Source organism: Trichosurus vulpecula, chromosome 6 (assembly GCF_011100635.1).
Source record: "Trichosurus vulpecula isolate mTriVul1 chromosome 6, mTriVul1.pri, whole genome shotgun sequence".
NCBI lineage: Eukaryota > Metazoa > Chordata > Mammalia > Diprotodontia > Phalangeridae > Trichosurus > Trichosurus vulpecula.
In genome coordinates, this window is record NC_050578.1 from 100789173 (window position 1) to 100804752 (window position 15580).

Sequence of the window (15580 nt, forward strand, 5' to 3'; positions counted from 1 at the left end):
GAATGACTTCGTGATGGAGTCTGCACTCTAACCTAGGCCTGCTGCCCAGGGTGGACTCTTTTTAGTAGTCTTATGTAAGAGGTGTGGCTCAGGAAGCATTTGATGATTTGATTTTGACTGAAATATAATATAAATATTTATTTTCTTTTTTCCTGCTTTCATGAACTAGAAAAAGTATATATAGAATAATACTAATTTTGCATGTACTACTACCTCAACAGTTACGTGCAACAGCTGACTTCAAGCACTTCTCTTAAAGAGCCACAATAGGATCATATTTACTCCACATGGACAATGAGACCCACAAGTTAGAGGGACAACATGGTGGAGTGGTTAGAAGCCTGGTCTTAGAATCAGTGAACTCGGTTCAAGTTCTGCTTCTGGCATGTACCAGCAGCCAGATAACCACCAACCCACCTAGGACCCACAAGCAAACTCTAAAACTACCCTAGGATTAGATTCTTGACCTGCTCAGGACAGAGAATTTACATGCATGCCAGGAGCTCACATCATACTAATGAAATCACACATCTGCACAACAACAAAAAATAAAGCTGGGGTAGGGTTGGGTGAGCAGAGGGAGGGTTAGACAAAGCGGCCCCTGAAGTCCTTTTTGGTTCCAGAGCTATGGTCTGAAAAACAATCATGAGACATTACTAGATTAAGCTATGCTCATTTACACAAGGGAGAAAACTCTGACCGAAGTGCTGTAACTTTCACACAAGAAATTAATGTTTAGAGTGTGTGATTAATGTGGACAGCCTGAAGATGTTACCGAGATTGACTAAATTTTCAAAGTAATGCAAAACAATCACCCAATCACCTCAGAATCCTGCTCTTCTGTAGCTGGATTAGAAGCACCAAGAGTTGTGGAATCATTGCTGGGGTCGGACATACCTACAAGTGAAATGTTTTGAGTATTCATTAATTATTTAGGGTCCAGAAAAACTGTGTTAGCTCACCAAGATTATGTGTAAACTTACTTTCCCCAAACTAAGCATTATCCACGCATAAGAATGTGTCACTTCTTAATTAACTACCATCTTGAATACTACCTTATGATGTGGAACTGTGAAATAATTCAGAGCACAGTTTGTGCTTATCATGATACATTATTTGAACAATGTCAAATAAAATTATTTTCTATGTCACCTCTGCAACTATTTTTTCCTTACATAGAAGAATTGAAAATGATTTTTTAACCGATTTCAGTTCTTTGAAGTATAGAAATTGGTAAAAATTTCTATGTATTTTAATAGATTTGATAAAACTGAACAATGGGTTCAGTTTATTGCAACATTATAGACACTTTAAGTCTTTAAGCTCACCCTTACTAAAATTTCAATTTGAGATACCAAAATTTACTACTAAACCAGCCTTTGGAATAGGGACTTCCCACCTCAAAGCCACCAGCTGTAGCTTCCATGGCCTGGAACTAAAAAAGGGATTTTGGGATTACAGATCTAAGAGAAGAGAAAAGCCAGGATGGAGGCAAGGAGGCAGGATGGAGACTTAGGGAAAATAAATTTGAAATTGGGGTTAGTAAGGATAGAGCAGTATTGGAGAAAAGATAATAAATTGGGGTGAGGTGGTGTGGGAGAGGATCCAAGCAACAGGAGCAAGGTTTTCATTTCCTTCCTCCATCCCCCTCTCGTCACCACCCCATGAAGGGACATAGGCTTCACTTTCTTTCCACTTCTTTATCCCTTCTAACCAACCCTACCTGCAACCAAGCTTGAAGGAGAGGGCAGAATTCAGCAGCAGGGGTCATAGGTCATGGGTCTTCAGCAACTAGCATAAAGGGAGGAACCCCCTATGGCAGCAAAAAAGAGAATGGCTACCAGCCCTCCAAAGAGACATTTTTAAGTTGTGTTCATATGCTAGAAAATACCTGTACTTCTCTATTAAATTCTACCTTCACTATTGTTGGCAAAGACTTGCAATTAATTTACCATTATCCAAAGAATGAACAATGTTTAAAGAAACTCACTGAAGGCCCCAGAGGCACCAGTTCTTCATCTCTAAGATGACATACCCAAAGAGCTTATCATCTTTCCCCTGAGGCCTACACCTTTTTCTAATTTCTCTATTACTATCTAGAGTGGAACCACTCTTCTAGTCATTCTGGTTCACCACCTTAGAGTTTTCCTTGATTCTTCTGTCTCTCTCAGTCCACGTAACTAATCAGCTGCCAAACATCTTTCTCACATGATCATTCTTCCACACAGCTTCCAAAGGGACTTCCCCTAAAGCACACACTGGACAGTGTGATTCTCCCGCTCCCCACTGCTTCTAGAAACAAGCGCAGACTCCTGTTTAGCATTTAAAGTCCTTCACCATCTGGCCCCAGCCTACCTCTCCAGATTTATTACACATTACTACCCTCCATGTATTCTACAGTTGTTTTGAATCTCTGATTTCCAAAGAATTTCTTATTTTCAATATTTGTTAACTTTAATACAAGTTATCTTCTTTTCCATATTGTTACTCCACAGTATTAAAAAAACAAACCCAGAAGGCAGCCTCTAATGCATGAAGTAGACTTTCTGTGAAAGGCTGATGGAAATATATGAAAAAGAATTGTACGGAAGTGGTGATACACATCAAAGTCTTCTGTTGGGTATTTAAAGCCCTCCCCAATCTTGCTCTCTGCCTTTCCAGAAGGATTTCACATTACTCTCATTCCCATGAGCACCCACACGCTGGACAAACTGGCCTACTCACTGTTCTGTGTACCAGATATTGATTCCCTCTCACATTCAGGCCTCTGTACCAACTGTTTCCTCACTCCTCCAGTGTTCTCTCCCCCTCCCCTATGCTTTCCAGACTCAGCTCAAGTGCAGCCTCCTACAAGAAGCCTGTGCTGATCTCCAATGGTTAATATTTCCTCACTAAAAATTACTTTGTATATAGTTTGTATTTACTTTTTTTGTTTTCCCCAGCAGAATGCAAGGGCTTGAGGACAGGGACTGGTTTGCTTTTGTCTTTATCTAGCAGAGCCTCTGGCCCATAAAAAGGTGTTTAATAAAAGTTTGAATGTAACTGGATCAGTGGAGAGCAAAAACCATGCTAATAAATTCGATTCCTGGCAACTGAAGTTCAAGGTGAAGGTAAACACAAAGCAACAGAGTTAGGCTCTAAGCATTTTTAACCTGATAACAGAGATGGGTATAAGAAACCTTATCATTACCTACAAGAAAAACTGGTAAAGATAGATAACATGAAATTGACAATCAAACAGAATTCTCAAGTCCTTTCCACAACTCTTAATGTTAAATAACAGGGCCAATAATCATCTCCACTGAAATGGGGAGACCCTCAGCAAGCCCCACACTTTCCCTGGTGTGAGTTCTCTTTTGCAGATCTCAATGCTTCCAAATCTTTTTGGACTAGTTGAGATGATACTTGTCTACATATCCCCATAAAACCTCAGGAGAGGAGCTACCCTGAGAACTATGCCTCCCTTTCACTTTTTAAAAATGCTCTGTGCAAACCAATACAACTAGGGCTCAGGCTGTCCATCTGCGCCATCTCTGGCTCACCATGTGACCAACTTGCCTCCTTTTCTGGTCATATATATCTTTAGTAAGGTCTTTATTCTACTTCTTACATGCATATATCACAGATCAGGCGGGAGAGCCCACTCCTACCCTTTTCCATTATCTTTCCAGTCATACATCTCTGTCTTATACTTCCCCCTCAATCCATCTGTAGCCACAGAGTCTGGTAGCATATCTGGAAACACATCATTAAGAGAAACAGCTTTCTCTTACAGAAACTATCCTCTCCCCTTTTAAGTCACATTAGATTATATACATGGATTCTCAAAACTGAGTCAGAAAAATACTTCAGCATTTGCTAAAATAAAATTTTAACAAAGATTGTGCTGGTACTACAGAAATGTGTTTTAACTTCTTTTAGTAATGTTGATGGATGTGTGGCCCTCCAGCCTATTTCTTTTGTAAACCAGCATGCACATCACATAAATTATAGTAGAACTACCAGGGTCCTTAAAGACCATCAGTCAAACTCTCTTATTTTTCACATGAGGAAACTTGCAGGATGGCTGGTCATATTAAGAGAGAGAATCTGTGGTCATGGCCACTTAAGAAAGCTTGTGGGGCATAACTTTGTCATGACTATAATTTAGTGCCTACAAAGCTATTTTCTTCTGAAGCACTAATGCACATACAGTCTGATAAATTTCTATGTAATATGAACAGTCTGTAATGTGAACAAAGCCTCTCATCAAAGAATTTTTCCAGTTACAAAGACCACTGATGGAACTATTTCTAACTAAACCTCCTCATTCCCAATTCATACGTGTGAAAACAAAACAAATCAAGACAAACCAGGTATCACCAATCTTTTCAATGCAAAGTGCCAAGCAACTAAAATTCAACACCAAAATATAAGGGAGAAAAAAAGTATAAGAAAAAGTCAATTTGTATTATTAAAGGAATAGAATTTCAGAGTTTCATATAATTTTTTTAGAGCTAGAACTTCACTGATCAGGAACGAAAATGAGGCCCCAAAAGGTCACACAGCTAGATGGTAACAGCAGGAGCTAGGACTCAGGTATCCTCACTCTCAATAATATTGTTGATAATTAATACGAAGACTAATAACATTAATAAAATGCTATATCCGCAGACACTGGTCAACAAGTTATTATCTAATTTTGTTTGTATTTTAAGTTTATGGCTTAATTGATCAAATTCAGCTTCAGGTGAATGGAAACTATTCCTTCATCTCGAGCATCAGTTGTCACTAGTGTAATAAAAATGCAAGGTGAGCTCACTGACACGTCAGCGCAGACAAAGGTTTAAAAGCCGAACACGCTTTAATGCTTTTTAAAATGCTGTTGCAACAGCAAGATGTTTTTTTCAAGTTTGCAAAATCAGATCACGATCAAGGTCCAATCTCCTTACCTTGGTACATTTTGTATAAACTCTGCCGATTAATTGTATAGTCAGGCATCTAAATCAAGAGTTCTGCTTAGATTATAACATTCAGAATATTAAACTGGCTTCTAACAATGGTATTTCTACTTTTCCATATAGTGATTGCTGTATTTCTATTCGGTTAATCTACTTTGCAATAACAGAATCCCAAATTCTTTTGGAATAAGCAAGGACTGATTATAATTCCAGACTCTCAAAAAACAGGCATATGCTGTATGTTTCCATTGAATTGAACAAGCATTTATTAAATGCTTACTCTGTGCAAAGCTCCAAGCTAGGCCCTAGGGATACAAGGACAAAACAGCCTTTCCCTTCAAGTAGGCTCCATTATACAGGAGAAGGTACACACATACATATAATACCAGAAAGCAAAGTGCGCTAACAACTGGCAGGATTTGGGGAAAGCTTGAGGGAGGAAGAAGCACCAAAGGTGAGCCCTGAAGACAAGGGTTCTAAGAAAAAGAGTTGAAGAGGATGTGCATTCTAGGTGTCAGGAAAACCTCGCGCAAATGTACAAACATGGAAGATGCTGAGTTTGGGGAACAGCTAATAATTCTGTTTGGCTAAGATGCAGGATATATGCAGGGAAGTAGTGCAAGTTAAGGCTACAGAAGGTAGGTACAAGCTGGATTATGGAAGACTTTACATGCCAGGGTAAGGAGTTTGCATTTTATCCTACAGGAAATTGGAGAGCCACTGAAAGGTTTTGTATCAGGGGCATGATACGATGAGACTTGGCTTAAAAAGATTACTTTGGCAGACAAACTGGACAGGGTTAAGGCTGGAAGCTATTACAAAAGACCCCACAAGAAGTGAAAGAAGGACTGGATCGGGGTCTAGAACTCTAGGATATCAACGCTGCCTAAGGAGATTAAAAACCCTTTAAGGAAAAGATTGGTCTCACAGGTAGCTCTACAGCTTACATCCATACACAAATAGATTGTCCTCTTGGAGAGAAAATATGGAATGGTACAAAGTGTTGAATCTAGAGTCACTGGACTGCAACTCGAGGCCTTATTCTACTACTACTTAGCTGTGTGACCTTATGTGTCGTTTAACTATGCTGGGCCTCAGTTTCTTCATCTGTAAAATGTGAAGGACAGACTACATGACCTCTTGAGGTCCCTTCCAGCTCTAAATCTATGCTCCGAAGGATGAGAATACAAATAAATCTCTTAAATTTTTATTACAGAATGACAATTCTCCCTCCCTCTCATTTATCTGCAGAAGTTCCCAAAATGGGCAATACCGCCTGGGTGCTGGAATTGATGATCAGGGGGATGATAGTAGCCTTGGGTGCAACCGGGGCGGGGGGGGGGCCGCAGAAGAGGGGATGTTGAAAGCATGAGGAAAGAAGAAAATTTTGAAAAACCATCCGTACATGATTCTTCTGTTGTGCAACAGAGTTAAAGTCGTAGTGATTACATTATTTTCCAAATAAACACACAAAATGCAAGTTATAACCGATCAGTGGTCAAGTCCAATGACAGGTCTTAACAAGAAAGTGTTGGCAGGCAAGTGTGTCACGCATTGTCAGGAAGGGGAAGTCCAGCATGCACCGGCAGGAATAAATACATGTAATGACTTGTTTACAGTACAATACTATATATGGTTACATGACAAAATACTGAGTCATCAAAATTTCAATGCAGGAAAAACCCCACAAATTTACAATAAATTGTTAAATTTAAGATGCGTCATTGTAAAAAATATATTTTATATATTTTTTTGAAATGATGCAAATTTTTTTAAACCATAAAAGGTTTAAAAGAAAGTAGATTTCCATGGGGGAGCTGAATAATTTTTTTTTTGAAAAGGGGGCAGTAGGCCAAATAAGTTTGGAACTTCTGATCTAAAGCATATAGGGCCTTCAATAACACCAAAGAATACCAACACTTCAAGTGTACTTTAGCAAAGAAGTGAGTGCAATCTGGCATTATCAAAGGCTCATACAAAAGGTCTAATATTTCAGAGACAGTCTAATAAACAGTTAATTAACCACTCGTCTCAATTTCTCTAATATCTCTAGATCATCAGAAAGCAATGCATTTGGACCATAATAGCTTTTCTCACCAAAGAAATGACTTCACTAAGATTCAATGGTACCTCTTCATTAATGGTCAACACAAGAAATCTGTTTCTTATGCAAACTATTCTTAAAGACATTATCCAAGTGCTACTCAATGGCTTCAGACAATAAACTCCTCCTAGAGATTCAGAGTCCATTAAATTCCTCCCTAGTATGCCATCCACCTCCAGAGAAAGATTTGATGTTGTCTGAATGCTCACACTGAATCATCCTATTTTTCACTTTCTTTTTCTTTTTTGTTCGATTTTTCTTGCACAAAATGACTAATATAGAAATATTTTACATGACTCACATGTATATCTATATCAAATTTTTTACTGTCTCAGGGAGGGGAGAGGGAGAGGGGAGAAGGGATAGAATTTGGAACTCAAAACTTTTAAAAAAAAGAATGTTAAAAATTGTTTTTAAATATAATTGGGGGAAAATTAAATATTAAAAAAGTTTTTTTCACTAGAGATAAATGTTATACTTTTAAAAATCATATGAGTATAATGTATTTTCCTTTTTTTACTTAGTTACCTGTAATATTTGTTAACGATTATAACACATGTTGCAATTTATATATCTTATTGCTGTATTTTTCTTCAATTACTTTTCCCTCTCCAGTGAACCATTTATCTCAGGTATTGCTGATATTTATTACTATATTCAATTTATTTAGTTTTATTCTATGCTCATTTATGCTACTTTTATTTCTTTTTCTTCAAGGGAGGAAAGAAGTTAAAGAGCATGGTCAATGTCAAATGTGGCAGAAGTGTCAAAGAGAAAAAAGACAAAGAAAAGGCCACTAGGTAAGACCATAACAAGGTCTTTTGAGATAGTTGCTGAGAGGACCAAAGCTAGGATAGAATGTAAGTAGGTGATGAAGGACTGAAAGCAGAAAATGTAGTTTATTCTTCAAAGAAGTGGCAATAGAACAGAAAAAAAAAAAAGAAACAGTACAACAGCTCAAGGCACTGGCTATGGGGAATCTTCTTTTAAGAAAAGGGCAGTGACTTCCAGCCAATATTGTTGGCTTCCTAAGTGAAAGGCAGACCTCTCATCTCCCACACACCTACTATACCAAGACACTGAAGTTTGTAGCGAATCAAATAATAATTATGAAATTCAATGAGAAACAACAGTAAATGATTTCTTACAAACTAGAACTGTGCAAAATGTCACTCAGAAGCCCATGGGCAAGGGCTTCCAGTAAAGGAAGGGTCAGCCAGAACACAGAGGGAACATGAGGCTTTCAAAGCTCCCTGTCTGAAGCAGCAAGAGTAAAAGGAGGGCTCCTTGGGAAAGCCACAGGATGATTAGAAAGCCCCAGGCTATGGACCTAGGAAGCCCACGGGAAGCAGCTGGTAGGAACAGTGAGCACACTGTTATAGCAATTAGACCTGGCCAGGGGCTATGAGGTCACTAAGTCCTAAGGGACTAGAGATGGCTTAAAGATCAGGCATTCTAAATCTCAGAGATGGGAAGATGGGAGTGAGGACCTCAAGCTAACTCTAGGAAGTAAAGGTCAGCTCAAGAACTCAGGGCCTTACCAACCCAAAAGTGCAGCAGCGGGCAAAACCTGGCCATGACTCAAATGGTAGAGAACAGAGTAAATCAAAGAAAAGACTGACAAGTACCAAAAATGACTGCAAATCTACAGATCTTCAAAATGATTTCAGAAACTTCACAATAATGGCAAAACAGAGACTAAAATGGGGGGGAAAACCTGAATTTTTACAAGGACTATATGAATACCTAGAAGAGTTTAAAAATGAAGCAAGAATTTAAAAATGAATTAAAAAGTCTAGAAAAAAGAATTGGAAGATTTAAGCAACTGAGAAGAGGAAATGGTAGGTACTTAAAAATGCCTTTTGGTTAATCCAGTTTCCAATGAAAAACTACATGGGGCCAAATCACACAGGATACCATTCAGTTAGAAGATTACATGCCATACAACTTGCTGCTGCATAATATAGCCTATTTTTTTTTATCACAGTATAAACAGGGAAGAACCTCAGAATTCCTCTGTTCCAACCCCCTCATTTTACAAATGCATAACAGAGGCCCAGAGAAGGGAGGTAGTAAGAGGCAAGACTCAAATTCAGGGCTGACTCCAATTCCATGGTTCTTTCCATGGTACCACACTGCCTCCAGTCCTGGAGTCTACACTCCTCACATCAGAAATGAAGAAAATGAGGCTCAAAGATATGAACTGAACTGTTCAAAGTCACCAAGGTTAATATGTGCCAGAAAATGCTGAAACATAAAATACTCTCATTTGCTGTTTCACCTGTCTCTTTTCTACGAGCAAGGGCCTTCTTTAGGCATTAGTATATCTCACATAATACTATCTCAACTAAAAACTTGTTTGCCCTCTTCTCTTCCTGCCCCCCTGACCTCCATTAATTCCTTCACAGAAGGCAGTATACAATTTTTGTCTTTGTGCCTCCAGCACTTAGCACAGTTAGTCAATAAGCATTTATTAAGCACCTGCCAAACATACTGCCAAGCACTGTGCTAAGCACCAGGGATACAAAGAAATACAAAAACAGTCCATGTTATCAAGAAGCTCACCATCTAAGAGGGGAGACAACATTCAAACAACTATATACAAACAAGATAAGTTATACAAACAGGATAAATTAGAGACACTCTTAGAGAGAAGGCACTAGCATTAAGATGGAATGAAAAAGCTTCTTTCACAGAAAATGAGATTTTCAATTCAGATTTGAAGCCAAGATGTGGAGATGACAAGGGAGAGAATTCCAGAGATAGGAACAGCCAGTGAAAAGGGAGAAATGCAGTGTCTGGTGCAAAGAAGATAGTCAGAAGATTAGAGAATACATGAAGGAGGGTAAGGTATAAGAAAACTGGAAAGGTAGGAAAGGGCTAGGTCTTGAAGGGTTTTCAAAGTCAAAACAGATCATTTTATTTGATCCAAGAGGTCAAAGGGAACCACTGGTGTTGACTCAATGGGGAAGGATGGATATAGGAGACATGATCAGACCTACATTGTAGGAAGATGTATTGGTAATTAAGGTGGGACTTTTTTACTGTTTTAGAATGCTAAATTAATTGTCTTTGATTGAGTCTTACTAGGTGCAAAGCTCCAGGCACATACCCTTTTGCTAACCAAGTGTAAAGTCCCAAGCTCACACCCTTTTTCTGATTAGGTGTGAATCCTCTGAGCCCTGAACAGAGTATAAAAGCTCAAAGGTTACCATTCTGTCTGGGGCTCTCACTCATGGAGGAGTGCTGATGTGGAGACTTTGGGCAGCCATTGTTAACCCAGACGTTGATGCTTTCCTAGTAACTATGAATTGTGATTTGGTCTGTTTATATTGTGTATGTTTATAATTTGTTTATATTTGCTCTGGAGTTCAGGTTGCTGGCCTTTTCTCCTGAACTAAGTGAATGATATTTGTGTGTTGGATTAAAGTAAGATTGTTGACCCCTTAATGTTGCTTTCCTTAATAAAGCAGATCAAAGAACCTGTGCTAACAGCTTTTGTTGGTGGTGGGTCTTACACCCATACAGCAGCTGCTAGCAAGATTGTTGCTACAGAAGATCAGTTTAACAGATGAGTGAAGGGCAGACTGCAGTGAGGAGAAACTCGAAGTAGTGAGACCAACCAGCGGCTACTACAATACTGAGGTGATGAGGTTATGAATGTCAAAGGAGAGAAGGGGGTATATGTGAGAGATGCTAGGAATGTAGAAAAGATAGCACATGGCAACTGACTGGATATGTGGAGTGACAGAGAATCAGGAGTCAAGGTTAACACCTGCGTTGGGAGCCTTGGTGACTGGGAGGATGAAGGTACCTTGGTGGTGCCTTGAACAGTTTTAACAAAGTTAGGAAGAAGGGGCAGAGTAGGTGCTTAATAGATCTAACTAAACGAATGGATCCACAATACTGTCATTAATACAATGTAACCAAATTCTACCAAAATATTATCAAACCAGACTACATCATTAGACCATGCCTTATTAGACCATGCACTTCTGAATTTAAATTTTCCTATAATGTGGTTACACCAACATTATGTCTCATGGAACTAATTATAATGTTTCGTATAAATAAATAAATATTTAAACTCAGTACATATTAGTTGATCTATTACTAGTATAAGGAAATCGGGTCACATTTGAGAAGTGAGATTGGATTAACTACTCTCTAACCCTGAAGAAATGGTCCAGCTCTTCCCAGCTCTCATTGCTGTTCTTTGTTACCAACTTTGCTACAAGACTAAATCAAAGGGCTAAAACAGGAAACGCTGGCTATTATTCTGGTTGGGGTGGACTAAACTTTCACTCTGATAAAACCACTGCCCTCCATCAACAACAATCATGGATGCTAGAAACCATGGGACCACACTGGAAAGTAAAGAAGAGGAATAATTTTTTTCTCCTCTTCATTCCAGACTATTAAACTGGGTAGTAATCTGAGGCAGGAGAGTGATACACACTCATAAAAAAAACAAAGAAAAAACATGAGAAAGGAATTTTCTTGGTATGATGATGAAGCATGATTAAGAACAGGAAAATTCATGTTTAAATTGATGTTTTAAGAATTATAATGTAACAGAATAAAGAATAAAAACCTTCCAAAGAAAATAATGGATACTGCAGCAATTTGGATTTCTCTACTTCCTCTTATTTCTATTGTTATGCTCATGCATCATGTTATAATTATTCACTAATTAACTGTCCTACACAATTAAGCAATTTACTACAAACAGTATTCTACTGCTGTTCATGAATTCATGAGTCTTCTCAAATCCTTTAAAGGCAGGGACCATGTCTTATGCTTCTTTTGTACTTTCACAGCACAGCACCAGGCACAATGTAAGCACTTAAACAACTATTGATTTTTCCAGTAACTTTAAGAAAAATTTCATAGCTCCTCTCCCCAAGGAATCATAATGATTGTTACATATATTGAGAGGCAGCATACTGAAGTGGAAAGAGCCCCAGCCTTGGAATCAGAAGAACCAAATTCATCTGCCAAGCTCCAACATTTAGTACTTGTGTGACAATCACTGAGCCAGTCTCTCTCTTTGAGATGGGGATGAAAATACTAAATACTACCTATCCCACAGGATTGTGTGAAAAAAAGTACTTGCTACATTGTAAAACACTAAAACTAAATTATCATTCTGATGGAAATCAGTACAGAATCTTGTTTTCAGTAGGTACTTGATAATTTGTTGAATTCAACTCAGCAAAATAAACTTAAACATTTAATTCAGAAACTACAGGAATGTTACCTAACAGGTATGCTATAAAACCAAGTTAATAATTTCTCCTCTTATTCACAAGGAGATAGCATTCCTACCTTTATTTCAACTGACTTATATCCCAATTTTTTTCAATATTAAAAATATATCATAGAAGAACTAAACTCATCCATAAAACAGAAAAGTAGGGAAGAATTCATTATAAAAATAGAACCCAGAAATTTGCTGCATACAAGAAACACACCAAAAAACAGAAGACATATAGTTAAAATGGATGTCAAATAGAATGTATTCATGGTTCAGGTAAATCGAAAATGCAGGAGTTGCAATCATGATTTCACAATTTCATATCAAAAAGAGATAATGTCAAGAAGGCAAAGAAGGAAATTCCATTACATTTAAAGACAGGAGAGATAAGGAAATGACAACATAAAATGGATAGGACAGTAAGACAAGAATTACAGATCACTTTGGTACGTTCCTCTTTCAGAACTTGATAAATCTAACAGAAAGATGAATATGATAAATACAAAAAAACACCTGAAGACTTATATGAACAAATGCAGAGTGAATTCAGTAGATCAATGACAATAAAGCAACTGACAAGGAGTGCTTTGAAGTCCATCATAATGACCATGCTTGGCACCAAAGAGATAGGAGGAGAAACCTCTCCTTACTTCTTGGCAGAGGTGGATGGAAAACAGGAGAGGCACACTACCCTGGTTAATTTTGTTGAATTTTTTGACTTTGCAGGTCAAATTTATTTTCACATTAATGCTAAGTCATTATTAGCCTTGTCTCATGAGCATTAAGGAGTTTTCCAGAAGCTGTACGACCTGTGAATTAAATACATGACTGTAGACATAAAGACTGAGTTTTATCTCATCTACAGAATTGTACTTTTGGCTTACAAATAGGTGAATTTCCAGATGTGGCTGGACTTGCTGTTTTGCTTAGATTTGTCTGGTATCAAAACCAACTGTTAAAGATCTCCTTTTATGTGAAGGCTTGGCAAAAAACTCAAGTGGTGCTGAAATAGTTAAAGTGCTGAATAACTTTTTTGAATCTCATGGTTTATCCTAGGATAACTGTGTTGACATTTGTGCTGATGGTATAAAACTAATGGTAGGTAAACTTTCTGGTGCCTTACTATGAATCAAGGCAGTGATTCCCTTAAGAATGTCTCTGGTGAAGCAGAATCAAAATTATTAACTTTATGAAATCTTGAGCCTTGAATATACTTCTTTTTAATATTCTGGTAGACAGAAATGGGCAGTATGTTTTCTGATTCCATATTGCAACCAACCTTTAAGAAACTGCCATTTATTGAGTTTTAGAACAGTATCAAAGAAGAAATCCACAATTATCTGAAAAGGCTATTAAAATACTGTTTCCTTTTCTAATTACATATCAGTGTGAGGCTGGATTTTCTTTTTATGCTTCAACCAAAACAACAGAATGTAAAAGAATAAAAAGATATGAAAATCCAACTGTCAAGCCAGACATTAAAGAGCTTTTCTAAGATGTAAAACAATAACACTTCTCACTAAATTTTGCTTTGGAAAAAGTTATTTTTCATAAAAATGTTACACTAACTTGAAATCAATTTATTGTTCTTAAATGAAAAATACTTTAAAGATTTATCAGTTTTAATTTCTAATATGATAAATAATAATTACAACACACATAAAAAGCTCTTGGGGGTCATCAATAATTTTTAAGAGAATAAAGAGTTTCTAAGAAGAGAAATGTGGAAAAAACAATTAGACTTTTTCTGTCTGGCAGGACAGAAGTAGGGATAGTCGGGAGAAGTTGTGAAGAGACACATTTAGTTGGATGGGAGAAAACAACATCTTCAAGATTCAAGTTACCAAAACCGCAACGGGCAGCTTTGTAAGAGAGCGCGCGTGATCTCTTGCTAAGAGTCCTCCAGGAAAGACAACAGGTTATGTGTCGATTTACCAGGAAGAAATGCTACAGAAGTCATTCTTATTCTGATGTAATAGACTGCCTAGCCTCTGAAGTCCCCTCCAGTTCTGCGGATTCCTCTCCCCATAGTCAGTAACAAAAGTAAAATTCATCTAAAGGAAGAAGAAAAGGTAATAGAAAAAGCAAGGATCATATAAAAAGTGATTAACTGGTCCCTAAATAGCACTCAGCAAAGGGGATGGAGGGCTGGTGTTGGATTCAAGTATCATTTCCATGTAGATGATTCTCAGATTTACTTGTCCAGTCCTAAATTCCCTCCTGAACTCCAATCTCACATCTCCACTTACCGACTGAACATCTCAAAATGGATATCTCATACACATCTTAAACTCAACATGCCCAAAATTGAATTCATTCTCTTTGCCCTAAAATTCTCCCTTCTAACTTCCTTAATTACTGTTGAGGGTACTACCATGCTCCCAACCCAACTCTTCATTCCATCTTATTTCACATATCTAATCAGTTGTCAATTCTTCTCTTTTCTACCTTCAGAACCTCTCTCAAATACCCCTTCTCTTCCCTGACAATGATGCAGCCTCTCCTCCGGCCTGCTGGTTTGTCTCCTTGACTCAAGTCTCCACCCCTTGGTGCCCTCCAGTCCAGTCTCCTCTAGGCTGGAAAATGGTCTTCCCTAAAGCACAGGTCTGACCCACATCATCCTCTTCTCCCATCCCCACCCCCAAGCACCACTGTCCCATTCAATCAACTCCACCGCCTTCCTGTTCGCTATAAGACCAAATATAAAATCTTCTGTTTGGCTTTTAAAGTCCTCCATTACCTGGCCTCTTCTTACCTTTCCAGTCTTCTTCCTTATCTTTAAAGAGAGGCCTCTAAGGTTCTTTCTTGCTCCAATTCTATAATTCTTTAATATACTTCTGTTACTAAATAATCATTTCTAATTTTGGATGAATACAGCAAATTTTAATTATATATGTGTTAGGAAAAATCATTAAACATGCTACTAATATTTTATTTCATACACTATTAGTGCTACTGACTGTCATTTTCGTGCATTTGGAAGTTACTCATATAATTACGTATCTTCCACGAAAGTTATATTTATATGGACTTTCCAGCAACTAATCTATGTAACAGGGATGGAAAAAACTTTAATACAATGATACCAGAATCAGAGGAAATCCATGATTATCATTAAATTTCAAAATATCACTTTGGATACTTGAGTCCTCTAATCTGATAGGTAACAAAAAGAAAAATTAACATAGTGAGACAAAAACTGACCATCCAAATGACTGGAGCTACTATTATTGGCAAAATTTTACTAATCATAAATTGATAAAAGGAAGACTATAATCA

General features: G+C 37.7%; 1 protein-coding gene across 6 annotated transcripts in view; it reads right to left on the reverse strand.

Moving 5' to 3' along the window:
• ARFIP1 (ADP ribosylation factor interacting protein 1) overlaps positions 1-15580 on the reverse strand; it is a 156637-nt gene that overhangs the window by 131737 nt on the left and 9320 nt on the right. For 3 of the 6 annotated variants that reach the window (XM_036763815.1, XM_036763819.1, XM_036763814.1), the window contains exon 2: positions 824-897. The exons of the other annotated variants lie outside the window; for them this stretch is intronic. In XM_036763815.1, the coding sequence (XP_036619710.1) occupies positions 824-895 (72 nt within the window). In that variant the 5' untranslated portion in view covers positions 896-897. The remainder of the gene's footprint in view (positions 1-823; positions 898-15580) is intronic. 6 annotated transcript variants of the gene reach the window in all.